This window comes from Sciurus carolinensis, chromosome 7 (genome assembly GCF_902686445.1).
Source record: "Sciurus carolinensis chromosome 7, mSciCar1.2, whole genome shotgun sequence".
Classification (NCBI taxonomy): domain Eukaryota; kingdom Metazoa; phylum Chordata; class Mammalia; order Rodentia; family Sciuridae; genus Sciurus; species Sciurus carolinensis.
In genome coordinates, this window is record NC_062219.1 from 46298723 (window position 1) to 46319247 (window position 20525).

Here is a 20525-nt window from a genome sequence, read left to right on the forward strand (position 1 = left end):
TGATAGGCAAGTTACAGGCAGGAGGCACTGCAGTCAAGTGCTCAGTGTTATCTTCAGGGATTGAGGCACTTACCCTCTCTCCACTTTGCTGTCCTTGGCACCACTGGCATCCTAAGGCTGGCTTCTTTCATGGTCTTATGGTAGCTGCCTACAACAGCCAGCAGTGATATGGCTGCTTCCTTTATAAAATCCAGCTAGAGAAGGCAAAGACTCTTCCCCAGCATCAGCTATAAGTCCTTCTTTTCAATTTGATTAGGCCAACCTAAGATCCTACCCATCCCAAGACCGATGACAATCTCCTCTGGAGTCCAGGAGAACACCATGAACTAATTGGCTTATGTTAACCATCTGGGGTAAAATGGAGATGCTGGATAAGGGAACCAATGGGAGATTTTGGAGAAAAGAATTTCTAATGCCAAAAATAAATGGGAAAGAACACACTATTTTGACCTAATACAATTATGCTTCTCTCTGAGATGGTTCCTGAAATGTCACATGTAAATACTGTATACTCTGTGTAAATGTATTTCTTCTTGCTGATGCTAGCCACCCTTCAAGTTAAGCATCTTCTTCCGCAGCCACACTTATGTTGAGTCAGCATTTAACATTTAGAGGTTTATTGCTTACAGCAGCTATAGAAACTGCCTCACTTGACCCTGCCCAGAGGCAACATGAATGACATCAAGAATGTAAGCCAAATGACTTCATTATTCTTTTTTATGCAGGGAGATCTTTGATAAATTATAAAGCAAGTTTCCATCAGTCCATCCTGAATTAAGAACTTTGCTTTAGTGATGCTAGAAAAACTAGAGAGAGGATTAAAAAAAGGTTGTCATGATTAGCAACCCTCTGGCACTGTTCCTCAAGGTTTCACACTTGTGTTTTGTGGAGAAGAAATTTAAAAGGTAATTAGGGCCAGGTGCAGTGATACACACCTGTAATCCCAGCAACTTGGGAGGCTAAAGCAGGAGGATTACAGTTTCAAGGCAACCTCAGTAATTTGGCAAGATCTTCAGCAACTAAGCAGGAACATATCTCAAAATGAAAAAAATAAAAAGGGATAAGGATGTAGCTCAGTGGTAAACTGTTCCTGGGTTCAATCCTGGGTAACAAAAAAAAAAAAAAAAAAAAAGGCCCTTGATTAACTGATACTTTTAGAAAAAAATGAAAAAATGTATATGCCAATTTTCTTTCAATACCAGTACAGATAACTTGTTAAGTTAGGCTGAGCCCACCTTGGCAATGTATACTTAAACATACAGAGGTATCCAATAATTCCTTGGTTGGAACTCTAAGTAGTATATCTTTAACTTCTAAACTCTTTGCAGGGGCTATTTGCACAGGACATAAGCACATAAAAATGGCTGCTAAAATGGTGGGGCTGTGATTTCACTTGAGATAGCAGTACATGATGAAGAAAGAACATACATTTGCTTTGCAAATAAACTTCATGTAATTTGTCAAAATATCTTTGAGCTATATCCCATGTACAATCAAAGATTTTAAGAAAGAGAGGACCATGTATTTCAGAAAAATTGAAAAATTCTCATAGCTGTCTCATATAGTCTCAGACATTTACTGACCTCTGAAAATCTTGTGAGGTGATTCTTGATCCCACTGATAGAGGTTTCTGGACACACTTCAATGACAGTAAAGTTGATCTCCAGTGTTCTCTCATGCTTATGTGTTCTTCTCTCTTAGCCCAAAATTCTTATAGCTCTTCACTGGTATAATGTCCTCCAATGCAAAAATTCAGCCAGATCTGCCCTTATGCCTAATGTCCTATGCTCCTAAGATGCTTAAAGTAATGCTCCCGTTCTTTCCTATGACTGACTTCAGCTCTTAAAAGTAATTGGTTCCTGAAATAAGAATCTATTAGATTAAAACACACTAGAGAGCAGGGACCTAACTTTATAGATTGGATCTCCTAACCACACTTAGGACTATGCTTTCCTTAAGGCAGACATACAAAGGACATCCGATCTAATTTTGCTTAACTTTCACAAAGTGATGCACATGAAGAAGAAATTTAACTTCAATTAGCTTTGAATGGATAAAAATTGTTCAGGAAGATATTTGTGAATGGGAATAAACAATTTTGTTCTCCCTTCCCCTTGCTTTCTTTTAACTAAGGGCTTCTAACTTCCAGATGATGCTCTTAGCTCTCCTTCCCCAACCCACTATAAGTACACCATTAATTCATTGAATAAGTATTACCTCCTTCAAACAATGTTTGTGGTAAAGTATCAAGTTATGGAAATTTCTTTTTTAGGAAAAAAGTGCATCGTAGACTGGTGCTTTCATTTTCTTTTTCATTTTTTTATTGGTGGACTGACACTTTTACCTGTTTGTCCAGTGGCAACTAAAAAGGAAGAGTCCTCAGGTTCTTAAATCCAATGAACTACTTTCTGTCTGTGACAAGATAACAATCTAAGACACCTTTTTGCTGTTGTTGCCTTAATTCACCAACCAATATATTAACAAACTACAAACCTGTTTCACTGGGTTCATTCTACCTACATGCCCATTTACATACACACTTTTCATAATCACTGTTTTTGTTGATAAACTGATATCCAAAAGAGGAATCTGATACCCATTGCTATAAATTTTTAAATAATACTTTTCTTCTGTCATCCTGGAAGGCATACTCTCAGGTTTCAATTAACTTTGAGACAGTGAGGAAATAATTAGGGTCTCTCTGCTTTAGACATAATTGAGTTCATTTATCAGCATTAGAATTGGAAATGATTAACTTTCTAAAACTTATGCAAACAAGTCCCTCACTGCTTATACTTCTTTAGGCTTGAGAGGACCCAGCTTTCACTAGGGAAAGTCAACCTAAAAGACAAGTATTCAATTAAGGGCAGAAATAAGTGGGAAGCATCAAGGAAGCAGAAATTTTGCCTGAAAAGTACTAAAACCATACAATCCGATAGAGTGGGTAAAAGACAGTAAAGTCAAGTCATTGTACTCACTCTCACCTGGAATTGAGTGAATGTTATAGAACAACCACATATGGGTAAGGGAAATGGAGGAAAAATCCTTGTGGGGTGGCCGTTTAGTAGGTACATTCACACTTTTAGATAGAACTAGTACATAGATTATTCCACACTGAATATTTTTATTTTCTCTTAGGTGATATATTTAGTGTTTTCCAAAAGAGAAAACACACACACACACACACACTTTTAAAACAAAGAATGCTTCTTGAACCAACTCTGAGCTCCTTCATCCACCTACCACCAAAAAAAAGAAAGAAAAAACATAGTAAAGAAATTTGTGGGGGTTTTGTCAAATAAGGAAGACAAATTACTCCAAATGGAAAACTATTCTCTCTACCTATCAGCTTGAGTGAGTGAATGACTGTGTGCGTGTGTGTGCGTGTGTGAGAGAGAAAGACAGAAAATAGAGCTAGAAAAAAGACAGATGGAGAGGAAAAAAACTCACTACAAATATTATCTAATATATCTAATATATCTAGTACTTGGGAAATTCATTACAAATATTATCTAATGTACAGTACTTGGGAAATTATATATATGCGTGTATTATATATATTATTATACACACACACATATATATATAATCTGTGATATGTATTTAAATATTTATGTATCCCCATTAAGATTCAGAAAAGAAAAGCAGAATATTATGGATCGATTATCATCATTTGAATATCTTACCTGCAAGCTCCAAAGACAGTAGTAACCCTAGATTTTATAATGAAATCAAGAGGCAGCATTTAGGAGCACCTGGGAATGTTTCAGTTACCTCATGTGCCCATCAGCAGATGGGGCCAGCACAGGTAAACAAAGTCTTTGTAAATACTTGTGTTCTTGTCAAGCAAGCTCATCTTCAAGACCTGGCCCCTGAGCCCTCCCATGTTGTAACGCTGGAGGGATCTCTGAAGGAAACAATCGGATGGTGAGCTTCATTCCAGCACTCACTGGGTGGGGGTAATTTTTGATTGGTTACTGTGATGGTCCAGACTTACCCAGTAACTAGCTAAAAACCGTCACAAGGGCAGATTATCCCCTTTCAGGTTGTCCTGAATGGCACTCGCCAGGCCTGGCAATTGTGGAGGGAAATTGAATCATTTAGGGAAGCTACAAACGACCTTCCAACTCAGCCTCCACAAGCACGCAGCAGAACAGATCAGGGCATCCTCTGCTCTCAGCACTCACCTCGCGCCCCACAGCCTCCTCCCACCCAGCAGGCCCCACCCTGGCATTTCCCGCAGCGCCCCCGCCCGCCAGCGTGGGCGGTCTGGAGGGCGATCTGCGCAGGAAAGGGCCCCTCAGAGAGCGCAGTGTTCCTCCTGCCTGCAGCAGGATCCAGATAGGGACAGAGGCTCCAGCCAGCCCCCGGGAACCCGGCCTCACAAAGGACTCCACTGATCCCGCCGGCATCTGGGCTTCCCCTCATTAGCACATTAAAGCTGCTCTGTCCCTTCCCTCTGAGCCGCTCTGTCCACCCTGCTGCCGGCCTCCATGGAGCCTTTCAGGCCCTTGCTCATTTTCAAACCTGCCGGGTTCAAGAGCCACTAACCCTTTCCTGAAGCCTGTCAAACTCTCCTTGACACCCCACAGGTACCCCGAAAGCCCCATCACTCAAGTGGCAGAGTCAGAGGAAAGGACAGATGCCTGCTGCCACAGGAGTCTTCCCAAAAGGAGGCTTGCTTTCTTTAGAATATATAAGTATTTCTTGCTTAACACACACACACACACACACACACACACACACACACACACACACAAATACACACACACACACGTTGACATAAACAGACTAGTGCCTATTCACAGATGGGTGGGTTTCACTTCAAACCCTGACAAGACGCGTAAGACAAGTGACAGAGCCACAGGAGTGACTGTGTGGAAGTCCATAGGGAGACCAGGAGGCGGGTCAGCAGGTACCACAGCCTCAACCCTGGGAAACGCCAGGAAAACCCATGCTGGCCTTTTAATTTTGTGAGCAGGATCACAATCAGAGTGCCTGGCAGCTTTCCAAGCCCTCTCCCTGATGCTATTTCATTTAAAAATCCCAAACATCCAATAGGAAATGAACGAGGATTATTTTAACCAGTTTACACAGGAGAAAACTGAAGCCCCCCACACAAGCTGTCACTTGCCTGAGGGAGAACAGATCAACTTCTCAAGGGGACACCATCAATCTAGTGATCCAGGCACAAAATCACCAAGCAAGCTCTTAAATAAAATCTCTTAATTCCCTCTTCTCTCTCCCACTCCCAAATATAACCAGGACACAAGTCTTACTGAGCTCCTTCAAACACTTTCTGCTCTGGCACCCTCACTTCCCATCTGAATTCACCAAAGGTTCTGGCTTATGTTTGGGCTCAAATCTGTTTCTGAGTTAACCCTTTCCAAGGCAGATTCTAAACAGCAGTGGCTTTTTTTTTTTTTCAGCCCAACACAACCCTTATCACATCCACAAATGTCAAATTAACACATAACACTTAGTGTATTTCCTTTCTGAGTTCAAAATGACCGCTTCCCACATTTCTCCGTACATTCTCCAACCCTCCCCCAGCACCTAGTGTCTTCAATTCACAGTTGAAATCCTGACCTCGGAGTTCTCCAGCAAGAGAAGCCCCATGAAAGGAACTGCCTTCTATTCCTACCACAAAAACTACCAAATGAACTTCACTGAGTCCTACACTCTGCCTCCCCTCCTGTGCAATGGAGAGGGTCCTGGCTCCTCTCAAAGGCCAACCCCTAATTCTACACTTTGGATCCCACCATCTGCACTTTCTCAAGGTTTTTCTCTTTGCTACTTTGCAGTTTTCCCTTCTCCATACACCAATCCCATCAGCACACAGACCTGTTATTAAGAGACCCTTTATTCTGCTCCTTGTTGAGGCAATATGTCTCAGAGTGGTGTTTTGACCCCCACTTCATCTTCCCTCCCAAACCATTCCATCAGGTTTCCATCAGCACTCCTCTGAGCCTGTGCTTGACATTCCCCAACGCTGACTGCACTGCCAAGTCACTGACCACTTCTCTTCCCTCTAGAAATGCTTTCTTTTCTTGGTTCTGAACATCACACTACCCTGGTTTTCTTCCTGTTTCAGACCATGCCTCCAACCTTTGCTGGGTCCTCCTCTGTTTGACTCTGAAGATTAGTGTGCTCTCCAGATCACCTACCCCTCTTCTCCTCTATCTATACAGTGTCTCTGGGCAATTTTATCCAAGACCCATGACTCCCAAGTCCAAATGCCAGGCTCTGATTTCTCCCCAGAATTCCATACTACAGCTTTCATTTGACATTTCTATTAGACATCTCTAAATTAACTTGCCAGAAGTAAACTCATAAAATTTCTACCCACAAACATGTTCCTCTCTCATCCTTTCTTGTCTTATGAGAAATATGGCACCATCACCCACCCAAATGCTCAAGCTCAAACAACGGAATTTTTCTTGATGCCTCCTCCTCAGCTGCCTCATCAAATCACCCAGCTGGCCCCAAGGACTCCAGCTCCTGATGCAAATCTCTCCAAAACAAAACCCCTTCTCTCCACTTCCATTGCTTCTGGACAGTCCCGCTTCCAACATGTCTTTCCTGAAGTAGTCACATAACCTCTCCCACCATCTCTAACAGCAGCCAGAGTGGTCTTTTCAAAACATTAACCCAATAATTTGTTTAAAATTTTTCATTTGTTCCCCATTACACTTAAAAGTGGCATTGTCTCCCTCTCTGATCTCCTCCCCAACCACTCCCCCCTGCTTCTTGGACTCCAGCCTCGGTTTCTTTCACTTCATTATGCCTACTTAACTCATCTCAGCATCTCTGCCTAGGATGCCATTCCTTCTGACCCTCCAGTGGCCAGTTTCTTCTTGCCATTCTAATCTTAGCTTCAGTGTCATCAAAGAGGCCTCTTCTGTCCACCCAAAGTTGAAGTACCATGCATTACCTCTCTGTCACATCACCCCACTTTAATTCTCTGCATCTTATGTACTACCACTCAATATCTTTCCTAAGTGCTTATTGCCTGCCCCTTACCCCCAGAATGTAACCTCCTTAAGAGTGAAAACAGCACTTTTCTTTCTTGTTCCCTAAATTATCACCAATTTCTAGATTGTTCCTCTCACCTGACTCAATAATTATTTGTTGAATTGCCGAGTGCTACCTACTCTGTGCTCTCAGAACTTGAGGTGAAGTGATATCAATGATGGAGCCAATCATGTTGGGCCCAATGTGACCCTGACACACCTTCCATGCACTGCTCTCCTCAATTGTATGACCCCTGAAAGGTAGCACTCTCCACTTTTATCGCATCCCACAGATCTGGGCTGCTGTCCTTACCCTACTCCTTTTAGTTTCCCTGCCCAACCTTCCAGGAGGGACCTTCAAGGAGGAGCCCCAACTAAACTCCAGGAAATTGGTTGGAGCCAGGCTTACCCTACTACCTCCATGTGTTAGTCACCTTTCTGTCACTGTAACAAAATACCAGGGATAACCAACTTATAAGAAAAAAGATTTACTTTGGCTCATAGTTTTAGAGGTTTCAGTCCATGGCAACTTGGCCCTGATGCCATTAGGCCCGAGAAGAGGCAGGACAGGATGACAGGAGAGTATGGCAGAGGAATCTGCTCAGCTCAAGGTAGCCAGGAAGCAAAGAGAGAGAGGCAGGGACTAGGATCCCAATATCTGTTCATGGGCATGCCCCAAATGACCTAACTTCCTTCCACTAGGCCCTAACTCTTACAGGTTCCACCACCTCCCAATAATGTCACAGGCTGATGACCAAGTCTTTAGCACAAAGCCTTTGGGGGACATTTAAGATTCAAACCAAAATACTCCACATCACCAGCTGGTATGCACAGATTTGCAGGGCCAGAACTAGCACTAACCTAATGCCCCTACAATGAGGACCCCGTTCCTCCTTGACTAGCTTCGTTCCTAGAATTCAGACTCACTGTTACTTGTTATTCCCACTGAGATATCCAGCTGGGACCTGTACTTCTAAAACTTTCTTTTGTAAAATGTCAGTTGTTTTCCAATTCATTACAGATGATACTTTTTAAAAATAAAATTAAAAGCAACTACAAGAAAAATGAAGTGGTAAAAAGCAAAAGTCAAATATAAGACCTAAAAGACACAGAAGCATCCCGTCAAACTTTGGCGACTGTTTCTAAATGGTTAGTCTTGGGTTCTCTTCTTATCACAGCTGGGTCCCACAGTTTGGGGTTTGGCATGGGTCCACAGACCACATTCTGAGTAGCTGATGCTGGCCTGGCTGCCTCTCTAGCTCACTGGGCACTTTAAACCCCCTCAGCCCCAGGGAGCAGATCTCTTTCTTATGGCAGCTTTTCAAAAACCTTCCAACAAATAAGTATTGAATATCTTCTATGTTCAAGGCACTGTTGGTTGCCTTCCCATGCATTATCTAATCTTCCTCTTCCTGATCCTGATCCAGATTCTTCAATTCCCCAACTTCCCTCTCCATCCTGGCCACCTCCACTCCATTTAGACTCCCAGATCCTCTCCCCTAAATGAATGCAGTAGCTTCCTACCTGATCCCCATACTCCAATCCCTTTCCTCACCTCTGGCCTGCAGATTTTGTGCAGAATATCATGGTTAGGCACATCTGTGATCATACTCTTTCTCTCTTCAATAGCCTACAATAATAAAAACTAATAGAATTAAGTCTAACTGCTTACTGGAGTGCCTAAGTCTTTGTATTATCTGGCCCATCCCACAATTCAAGCCCTAATTCATTCTGCTGCAATTTATTCACATCCTATATCTAATGATGTCAAATTGGATATTGACTCCTTTCCCCAATCTCTTACCTCCGTATATAGTTCATCCTTTCTCTACCTGCCTTCCTCACACGTTCTTAGCCTACCCATCTTTCAACAATGGCAAATACCACCCTGACCCTTCCTGCCCTGTCTCCAGTCTAGCACTCCTTATCCCCCTCTGTAGTCTTAAGAAAGCATGTAGCAATCACATAAATTTGTTTCTAGAAAAGGATGACAACTTTTGTCATTTTTAAATATGTTTTATTGTTGTTTTGTTTTTGTGTATTTGAATTATACTAAATAGTGGGGCTGTGGAATTCATTATGATCTATTTATACATACATATAATATAATTTGGCCATTTTCATTCCCCAGTATCTCCTCTTAATGACTTTTGTTATTGAGAGAATAACATATAATGGAATGTTTTATAACATAAAATGTATATACAATGTAAAATTTAAGAACCTGTGCTACTGTCTAAATGCTAATTTAAACCAAACACTCTCATTAGGTTATATCACAGCATCAAGTATCCAGTCCTTCCACCAACTCATCTTCATGGTCTGATCATATTTTAAATCTCTCCTCTCTGCAAGGCACAAACATGTGCCCGAGCCCCTGCTAAGTTTTCTTTGTACTGTCAGCATATAATATTTTCAGAAAACTGTTTTCTTGAATTATGCAGCAATGACTTTAATAAGTTCAACCTAAATGGCAGAATAGGATTCAAATCTGTTCTCCAGTTTCTCCTAACACTCTGAAGTTATATGAACACTAATGGCCAGTTCCTTGTTTTTTTGTTTGTTTGTTTTGTTTTGTTTCGTTTGTTGTCTTTAAGCCTTAAGTGAAAGAAGCTCAACTATATTCTATGAGAAAATTCTACTGCTTGATTAACACCTGGAGACTAAACAATACACTATTGAATGACCAATGGATAGCAGAAGAAATCAGGGATGAAATTTAAAAATACTTAGAGGTAAATGAGAATAGTGATACAACATATCTAAATCTCTGGGACACTATGAAGGCAGCACGAAGAGGAAATTTCATTGCATTGAGCTCATTCAATAGAAGGACAGAACATCAACAAAGAAATAACCTAATATTACATCTCAAAGACCTAGAAAAAGAACAAATCAATACCAAAAGCAGTAGAAGACAGGAAAAAATTAAAGTCAGAGCTGAAATCAATGAAACTGAAATAAAAGAAATAATCCAAAAAAATTGACAAGACAAAAAGTTGATTCTTTGAAAAAAAAATCAATAAAATTGATAAACCCTTAGCCAAGCTAACAGAGAAAACTCAAATTACTAAAATTCATGATGAAAAAGGAAATATCACAACAGACACTACTGATATACAGACGATAATCAAAGCTTTTTGAAAAATTTTCTAAAATAATTTTTTAGTTTCCAATGGATCTTTTATTTATTTATTTATTTATATGTAGTGCTGAGGATCGAACCCAGTGCCTCACATGTGCCTGGCAAGCACTCCACCACTGAGTTACAACCCCTGCTCTATTTTGAAAATTTAGACTCTAATAAAACAAAAATCTTGAAGACTTTGACAAATTTCTAGAGAGGTATATAACCTACCCAAACTGAATCAGGAGGACACAGAAAATTTACACAGATTGAATACAATCAATGAATTGAAGATGCCATCAAAAGCCTACCAAGAAAGAAAAGCCCAGGACCAGATGGATTCTCAAATAAGTTCTACAAGACCTTCAAAGAATACCAATCCTCCTCAAATTATTCCATGATACAGAAAAGAAGGGAACCCTTCCAAACTCATTTATGAAGCTAGTATCATTCTGAAACCAAGACCAGACAAAGACACATCAAGGAAAGAAAATTTCAGACCAATATTCCTGATGAATATAGACGCAAAAATTCTTAATAAAATTCTGGAAAATCACATACAAAAACATAGTTAAAAGATAGTGCACCATGATCAAGTATGGTTCATCCCAGGGATGCAAGGTTGGTTCAATATATGAAAATCAATAAATATAACCCATCACATCGATAGATTTAAGACAAGAATCAAATGATTGTCTCAACAGAGTAGAAAAAGCATTGAATGAAATACGGCATCCATTCATGCTCAAAGCATTAGAAAAACTAGGAATAGTAGGAACATGCCTCGATATTGTAAAAGCTATATATGCTAAACCCAGGCCAACATCATTCTAACTGGAGAAAAATTGAAGGCATTCCCTCTAAAAACTGGAACAAGACAAGGATGTCTTCTTTCACCACTTCTATTCAACATAGTCCTGGAAACTCTAGCCAGAACAATTAGACAGACAAAAAAAAAAATTAAAGGGATATAAATAGGAAAAGAAGAGCTCAAAATATCACTACTTGCTCACAAATGATTCTATATTTAGAAGACCCAGAAAACTTCTAAAACTCATACATAAATTCAGCAAAGTAGCAGGATACAAATTAACACCCATAAATCAATTTGTTCCTATATTTCAGTGATTAATCCACTGAAAGAGAAATTAGGAAAACTATCACATTCACAATAGCATCAAAAATAAAATAAAATACTTGGGAATCAATCTAACTACACAACACTAAATCAATGAAAACTACACAACACTAAAGAAAAAAATTGAAGAAGAACTCAGAAGATGGAAAGATCTCCCATGTTCTTAGATAGGCAGAATCAATATTGTCAAAATGCCCGTACTACCAAAAGCACTATACAGATTTAATGCAATTCCTATTAAAGTTCCAAATATGTTCTTCACAGAAATAGAAAAAGCAGTTGTGAAATTCACTTGGAAAAATAAGTGGCCCAGAATAACCAAAGCAATCCTCAGCAAGAAAAGTGAAGCAAGAGGCATCACAATACCAGACCTTAAATTATACTACAGAGCTTATAGTAACAAAAATGGCCATGGTACTGGCACAAAAACAGACATGAAGACCAATAATACAGAAGACACAGAGACAAACCTACATAAATACAGTTAGCTCATACTAGACAAAGCTGCCATAAATATACATTGGAAAAAAAAAGAGCCCCTCTTCAACAAATGGTGCTGGAAAAACTGGAAATACATATGCAACAAAATGAAATGAGACCCCTATCTCTCACCCTGCACAAAACTCAACTCAAAGTGGATTAATGACCTATGCATTGGACCAGAAACCCGCACCTACTAGAAGAAAAAGTAGGCCCAAATCTCCATCATATCAGTTTAGGAACCAAATTCCTCAGTGAGACTCTGAAAGCTCAAAAAATAAAATCAAGAATCAATAAATAGGATATATCAAACTAAAAAGCTTCTTCAGAGCAAAGGAAACAATCAAGAACATAAACATAGAGCCTACAGAATAGGAGAAAATCTTTGCCACCTGCACCTCAAATAGAGCATTAATCTCCAGGATATATAAAGAACTCAAAAAACTTAACAACAAAAAGACAAATAACCCAATCAATACATGGCCAAGGAACTGAACAGACACTACACAGGAAAGAAAAACAAATGGTCAAGAAGTATATGAAAAAACACTCAACATCTCTAGCAATTAGAGAAATACAAATTAAAACTACACTGAGATTTCACCTTACTCCAGTCAGAATGGCAATTATCAAGAGTAAAAGTAACAATAAATATTGGTGAGGATGTGGGGGAAAAGGCACACTCACACATTACTGGTGGGGCTGCAAATTGGTGCAACTACTCTGGAAAGCAGTATGATGATTCCTCAAAAAACTTGGAATGGACCCACCATTTGACCCAATTATCCCACTCCTAGGTTTATATCCAAAGGACTTAAAATCAGCGTACTGTAGTGATGCAGCCACATCAGTGTTCAATTCACAATAGCTAAGCTATGGAACCAACCTAGGTGCCCGTCAATAGATGAATGGACAAAGAAAATGTGGTATGTATCCACAATGGAATATTACTCGGCCATAAAGAAGAATAAAAATTATGGCATTTGTCAGTAAATAGATGGAACTGGAGGCTATCATGCTAAGTAAAATAAACCAGTCCCAAAAAAACAAAGGCTGAATGTTCTCTCTGATATGCAGAAGCTAACTCACAATGTGGGAGGCACTGGACATTCACCGGATTGGGACAGGGGAATGAGTGGAAGGGAGAGAGTTTGGGAATGGGAAAGATAGTAGAATAAACTGGACATAACTTTGCTATGTTCATACATGTATACATGACCAGTGTAGCTCCACATCATGTACAACCACAGGAATGGGAAGTTATAATCCACGTATGTATAATATGGTAAAATACATTAGACTGTCATATATAACTAAAAAGAACAAATGAAAAAATGAAAATTTTGCTTGAATCTGCATACACTTGGAGTAATTTCATGGATTTGAGGTTCTTGAGTAGTTTTTCCATAGCAGCTACCTTATGGGGATTTTTTTTTGGTTATACTAGCTTGAAGATGGAATCTAGAGATATGGTATATGTTTATTTCCTCTTTATTTAAATTGCCTCTTTGATGGGTTATATTGAAAGGGTAATAATAAAAACTCCACCGATGGCACCCAGAGGTCACACCAGTTTGTGACTATCTGATTCACTACTGTCAGGCTACGAGAGTCTGACATATAATAGGCACCTAATAAATACTTATTGAATAAAAGACTGCCTGGATGAATAAACCAATGAACAAGGGAAGGAGATTTGTTTCTTCAATAGATCAGGATACTTTGTACTTTCTCAGAGTCAAGGATGATTATGAGTTATAGCCCTATTATTCCAAATCTGGATATAATTAATATGATTTGGTTTTTTGAATCTATTAAATATTTATTCCATTGTAGTAGGTATGCCTAATTTGTTTAATATAGAAATGTAATAGGAATTAGTGGCTCAGAATCTTGGACTTTAGTAAGTGATACTTAAGGTATTCTTTTCAGTCACCAGAGTCACATATATGAATATTCTTGAGGGAAAGCTTGGAATTTAAATTCAGTAGAAAAATATTTTTTAATTAAATGACAACATACATAATAAACAAATTATACTCTTGTGTCCATGGATTGAGATGTGACATTTTTCTGAGAAAATGTTTTCTAAAGGGTATTTATTTTTATCATTTTCCTTGACATTTCCTGTGAAATTTCTTCTATATTCACATAGTCCCTCAATAAGGCCAAAATGTCAAAACAAGAAGTTTCATATGGATTGCAAATTGAACAACTTATTTGTATGATCATCCAGTTAGACATTATGTAGCATAATTCAGATTATGGGTTAGAGAATTTCACTTCAAATAGCAATATACATGACAAATTCCCCAGTTCCCTTTTGAGGGCATCCAGTTTTGTCATACATGTCAAACTCAGCATGAAGTAATTGCCTAAGAATCAGTGAATGTGTACCTGTATATGTTCATGCTGCAGTCAAGAAATATGCCAAATATTTATGGTTTTTTTCCATATGTCTACTAGAGCTTAACCTCCTGATCACACTTTTTTAGTAGCATAATCAAGAATCAATACGTTACCCAGGCATAGTGACACTTGCGTATAATCCCAGCAGCTCAGGAAGCTGAGGCAGGAAGATCGTGAGTTCAAAGCCACCCTAGGCAACTAGTTAGACTCTAAGTAACTTAGCAAGACCCTGTTTCCAAATAAAAACAAAAAGGGCTGGGGATGTGGCTCAGTGGTTAAGCTCCCCTGGGTTCAATCCTGGTACCTAAAGCGAACAAACAAAAAAATCAGTGTGTTTGAATGATATATAGTAAATGTTCATTGGCCTGAACTCAAATGAACGAAAAAGCTAAACAACAACTTTATGGTGGTGCTTTCACATACTGCTTCCAACTTTTATGAGAAAATCATAAATTAATAATAAATCATCTCTTGCCTTAAGTAACTTTAGAACTATATGGGCAGCCAGCTCAGTTTCCTATACCATCTATATCTACAATGTACAACAAAAATAGACATCTATAAAGATGATCCTAAGGCACTGAAGAATTTTGAGAAAGTAAAAGGTCAAAGAAAAACTATAGAGATGTCTGTTTATTATACATTAATTGCTTGGAAATGCACCATATTTTTCCAAGGTAAACAAAATAATTATTTAATATGACCATTCATTACTCCAAGCACAGTATATAAAACATACTAAATGATCATTTATTTTATTTTCATAATTTAATTTTTTAGTGAAAATTAAATGCGTACTTCACACATCCTTTATTTATTAGTGATCCTAGAAATGTCTGTTTTTAATAACAGCACCCGACTGCATTTGGAATATTTTGTATCAATTATCCTCATTACAAGCCAATCTTCCTCTTTTCATTTTGACATCTGTTCTAAGAAGCAGCTTGAGGAAGAACCTCACTATCAATTTCTTAACAAAAGCCTTCTCACTTTATAAAGAAAGATCATCTAAATTACAATATGTCATCATCAACTTGATCTAACACCTAGTTTATTTGTGACCTTATTTCTTGGCATCCATTCCATTGGTTTGCAATTTTCTGTCCACCTTATGAATGATTCAGAAAGGTTATATACACATATTTGCCCATCATACATGATAACTTTCCCAATTGGATGTTGATTTAATGTAAGTTTGCTAGCAACTCTCCTATGTATCATTTTTAATGTCCCTTGGTTTACAATACAAAAAAGTTTCAGATACTTTTAATAAAATAAATCTAAATGTAAATTGGACATCAGTTCCAAATCAAATGATTGGATAGCCCAGGGTCACTAGTGGTTCTATTGTAATAATTAAACATCCCCACTACAAGATTCAAAAAGCAGAAACCCCTTTACTACTTAATACAATCCAATATATGTCTTATTGTGGAAAAAAGTAGATCAAACCTAGAATTTCTTGGTTATTTTTGTGAAGAACTGAAAATAATGGGAATATTTTATAATAAAGGGAATATTTAAAACATAATGGAATATTTCTTTTCCCATGGGAAAGCACACATATGCAAAACACAAAATAAGCTATCACTAATTTTAAAGGGTATTTTATTAAATAATCATTTCAGAGGAAAGGATCTCCAGGCACTTTAAAATAATAGATCAGTATCAACTCTAAGTCTCAAAGAAATCTACTTGATCAGCAGTTTCTGTAAGAGGGTCATCAACTGCTGCCCTTGAAGTATTTTCTTTTTGTTGTATCTTGCTTGCCTGAGGCAGGGTAATAAATGCTATCCCATTCTAAAAAATAAGAGAAAAACAGGTTGCCAAATTTTTTTCTTTGTTTGAATCAATACATTATTTTTCATCTTTAAAAATTTTAAAAAGAGTAATTACCTCAGCATTCAAATAATCTTGCATTTCTTACATTTCACTGCCAAAACAATTTGACTAGAACAGGGGAAAGAATATAATATATCCCATTAATAGGTTAAAAAAGAATTTTCTGGCATTGCATCTTTTACCTAAGTCTTAGACACTAGACTACATTCTAACTTAATTGCTTCACAGAAATCAGGTAGGCCATCAGTGAGATGCCCCAGTTATCATATGCAAAAAAATGCAGCAGTCCAAGACTTTAAAGTAAGGGGGCAGGATATTGGTGCTCTACTAGGAAATTAAACAATGCAGGATCATGTAAGGATGACTTTATTAAGGAAACACTGCATCTTCATTGTCAGTTTTTTGAGAGTAATTTCCTTTAATTAGTTATTAATCAATACTTCTCTCTTTAACTGTCCCTGTGTAGACAGGACATAAATAGCATGTGTTTGCATTTTTTCCTCTAGGCTGGCAGGTAGCTCTGACCAAGGACTGGCAGTTCACCACCTTGCTCGCTGTCTTCCCCTACTGTTCCCATGGCACCATCCTGTCCCTCAGTGCTACCCCTTTAGTCCAATGGGATGGTAGGAGCTGACACTGCTGAATCGCCCGTCAGTGAGGAGACTGTCCCACCAGCTCACAGTGAGCGAACACTGCCAACTTCAGAGGTGTATGCCAAAAACTGAATGGATAATTTTTATATTGGCTTCATTAGCTTCCGGATTTGGAACTGCTTTCTTCTAGGATCTAAGATGCTGGATGCCAGGGATAGATTAAAGGAAGCAACTAAAGACAATGAGTGGACAGGGTAACACAGGTGAAAGAAATGGAAGTATTAAGAAAGTAAAAGAAGGCAAAAAAAAAAAAAAAAAAAAAAAGAAAACAAAATGTGAGTAGATCTTGAGTTTTCAGAAAATGAACAGATGAGTAAGTCCCCACAAGCCTGACTAAACAGCCATAATTGACTAGTCAACACACCATGAGGGTTTAAACTAGAGGACAGCCACATCTAAGCACTGGCAACCTCTATAATCCCACTCTCCATCACACTCTTCCTGAGCACCTACCAATTCAGTAGCCACTAGTAATGCTGTCTCTAACTGAATGGCACGATTGTGGCACAAAAGCCAAGCTCATCAGCATGCTAAAGAAATTATTCCAACGACATTTTTAAATGTATTATGATTTAGTGTTCTTACTAAAGATCTTTCTAAAGAGAAATATTTTTCCTTATTCTTTAAGTATAAGGAAAAGCCATTTACCCAAAATGAAATAGGATTTTGAAATTTTTGAAGAACTTTGAAAGACAAATAAGTAATTGTTTTTCATTTAAGTCTAAAGGCTATAATTCTAGAGTTCCATTCATGGATATGCCTAAGATGAAATATCATTGATCCAACCTAAGTTTAAGTTCCTCCCTAATACATTAGGAACAGTACAACTTAGGTTGCAGATCACAAAAGGCTTAGTAAAACACAAAGTTCTACCCATAATGTACTATGACTTCCCTTTATTTGCCTGTGTTGCTTCCACAGACTCATCTTATACAACAAAAGTTGAATAAACAAAAAAATGTAGAGCTTCCTACATTTCCAAGTGATTTCTTCAGTATTAATTAATTCTCAAAATCATGGCAGGAGAGGTAAGGTAAGTATTATTAAATGTGTTTTATTTTATTTTGCAATAGTGGGAACTGAACCCAGAGGCATTTTACCACTGAGCTACAATGCCAGCCCTTTTTATGTATTTTTTAATTTTATTTTGAGACAAAGTCTCACTAAATTGCCAAGACTAGTCTCAAACTTGTAATCCTCCTGCCTCAGCCTCCTGAGTCACCGGGTGTGCACCACCATGCTAAGCTAGTAAACACACCTTACAAATGAAGAAACCAAGACCCAAGGAGATTAGTGGCTCTGAGGCAAGCTATATGATGAACTAGGGGCAAAGGAACGATGACCACCCACGTCTCCTCAATCCTACCTCAGTGATCTTGCCATTCTGGACTCTACATTTTGTTAAACTACCTGCACAAAGTTGATAATAATTTATAAATTAAAAACAAATTAACTACTACAACAGTGTTTTCTGGTTTGATAAGAAAATTAATAATTAAAGACATTCTGCTTAAAACTACGGGTATTCTAAAGAACGGGAAACTCAACACGATAGGTACTGAGTCATCATCTTCTTGATTTATTCTGCTCATTATCTTTCAGACGCAATATTTTGGAATGTGTTATTCTGAGCTACAAATGGCAGAAAAGACTCGACTTTCTATTACCATCACGTGTCTTACTCAGAAGTGAATTGCTTCTTTGAACATAAGTGGAAACATGCAGAAGTAGCCCTAAGTAAGTTATTATACACGTTAAGTCTTCACAAGGCATCTTGAACGGTTTGGTGTTTGATATAACTAAATTCAACCATACTCCTTAAATCAGGATATTTGTCAAGTTTTTATTTCTGTATGTATTTTGTGCTCTCACTGGAGCTTTAAGCCCCAAACAGTTGGTGTGAAGTCACTAGGAAATCTCTGCTACCCAAAACAGTGCCGCACAGAAACCTGTACGAACAGAGCAACCGGAAGGGTTACCCCTACATGCGCATCCGAATGCACGCACACGCACCCAAAAGAAACACGCGAAATCCACTCGCTATGTGATTTTTTTTTTACCTCCCAACTCACGAATCGTGTTAAGTTACTTAAGTAGCAAAACTCCTTTCCACATCACAGTTGAGTCAGGGGGCTATAGTGGGGGACCCATTTTTATGTTTACCCAGGACCTCATTCTAAAACACCTCTATCCTTAAAGGCTCCACTACGCAGATTCCAGCACTGGAGGCGCCGGCGATCTTCTTGGCCAGCTTCAGAATAATCCAGCACCTCCTTCTTACACCCTTCCCGCAACATTTTGCACTTTGCGTGGGTCTGGTCCAGGCCTCCAGCCTCGGTTTCCCTGCCCGAAGCCAGTTAGAGACTGAGCGGCGACGAGCGTCAGGCAGAAGTGGTTTCCCCTCCGGTCCGCAGAGGATGAAGCCGCGACCCCATACCCTGGGGAGGGGTCGGAGCCGCCAGGCGGGGCGGACAACAGCTCGAGGCCGCGACTTCCACACCATCTCCGCAGTCTGGCGCCTTCCCGCCTCCGCCCTGGCCATGTCCCCGGGTCCCCTGAGAGCAAAGCTGGGGTACGAGTGGGAAAGGGAAGTAAGACAACAAACGCGTGCCAGGGCGTGAGTGCAGATACACACAGGACAGCTTAGGGACGAAAAACCCCGCCTCTCCCCGAACTCGCTCCTCGGACCAGCCTGCAGCTCCCGCACTCCAGGGCTCCCGGCGCCAGGACAAAGCTGCCGTGGTCTCTCCGCGAGCGTCGGGCGCCTCGCTGGTCGCCCGCGCTCCTCAGTCTCCCCCAACCGCGACCCAGTCCCAAAGGACCTCAGAGACGTCCGAGGGACGGAGGGAACTCCGGGCCGGGAGCCCGCAGCCCCTGTCCCCGGCGCCCTCGCCCGGTGCCGCTGCTCACCTGTTCAGCACTTTGCGGATCCTCTGGCGCACGCCAGCCCGCGAGGAGGCGGACAGGCTCCCGCCGCCGCCACCGCTGCCCTCGGCCGGCAGGTTCTCGATGGTGGTCACCACATGGTTCGGCGGGGCTGGCGGTGGTGGCGGCTGCAGCTGCTGCTGTGGTGGCTCAGGGGGGATCATCGCGGCGGAGGCGGCGGCGCAGCGGCGATCAGAAGGCAGCCGGGCGCATCGTGCGCCGGCTCAGGGCCCGGGAACGCGCAGAAGACCCGGCCGAGCGGCCCCGGCCCTGGAGGCGGTGCTGCCTACGAAGCGGAGAGGTGGGGAGGTACCCGCGGCTACAGCCGCCGCCTCCGCCCAGCCCGCCACTCACTCCTTCCTTTCCAGTCCCAGGGAGCGCACCCTCGCTCCCGGGCCGCCGCCGCCTCGCGCCTGGCTCTTTCCAACCCGCGACCCAAGTCCTGGCACGCCCCGCTAAGTGGCTGCGATGGGTATCGCGCAGAGGCGCGGAGCCGCCGGGTCTGCCCGGAGGAACCGTGTCGAGGAGGAATGGATCTCCGGGCTTAGTTTTCTCTCCCCGAGCCCAGGTCTTCTCTGGGAGAGCGGTGGCAGTTGTGCTGGCGCCGCTTCAGCCTGTCCCCGGGCTCAGAAAGCTGCCGTCTGTGTCTCACAGAGTGAGAGACCGAGAGTGAACCTGGAGAGCCGGGCGGGGGCGCCGCGGCGGCGGCGGCGGCGAGGGGGGGCCAGGGCGGGGAATCTGCGCGCTCTGCTCGCGCCAGAGGGCGCTCCGGAGGTGCCTTCTTGCCCCCGACCCTCTTCTTCCCTGGTCCACAGAGGCCCACGGTCCAGGTCGTGGTGATCTGGGTGATTGTTTTGTCTTCGGGTCTTTGAGTTTTGTATTTTCGGGGAGCGGACCGAGGACAGATTCTCCCTCTGGAGTTGGCGGGCTCTCCTTGC

General features: G+C 40.8%; 1 protein-coding gene across 2 annotated transcripts in view; it reads right to left on the bottom strand.

Annotated features, from left to right (window-relative positions):
• The window catches only part of Slc35f1 (solute carrier family 35 member F1), a 527643-nt gene extending 507412 nt beyond the window's left edge, over positions 1 to 20231 (bottom strand). For both annotated transcript variants that reach the window (XM_047559604.1, XM_047559603.1), the window contains exon 1: positions 19573 to 20231. In XM_047559604.1, coding sequence (XP_047415560.1) covers positions 19573 to 19751 — 179 coding nt within the window. In that variant the 5' untranslated portion in view covers positions 19752 to 20231. The remainder of the gene's footprint in view (positions 1 to 19572) is intronic.
• Between the last annotated feature and the right edge of the window lie 294 nt (positions 20232 to 20525).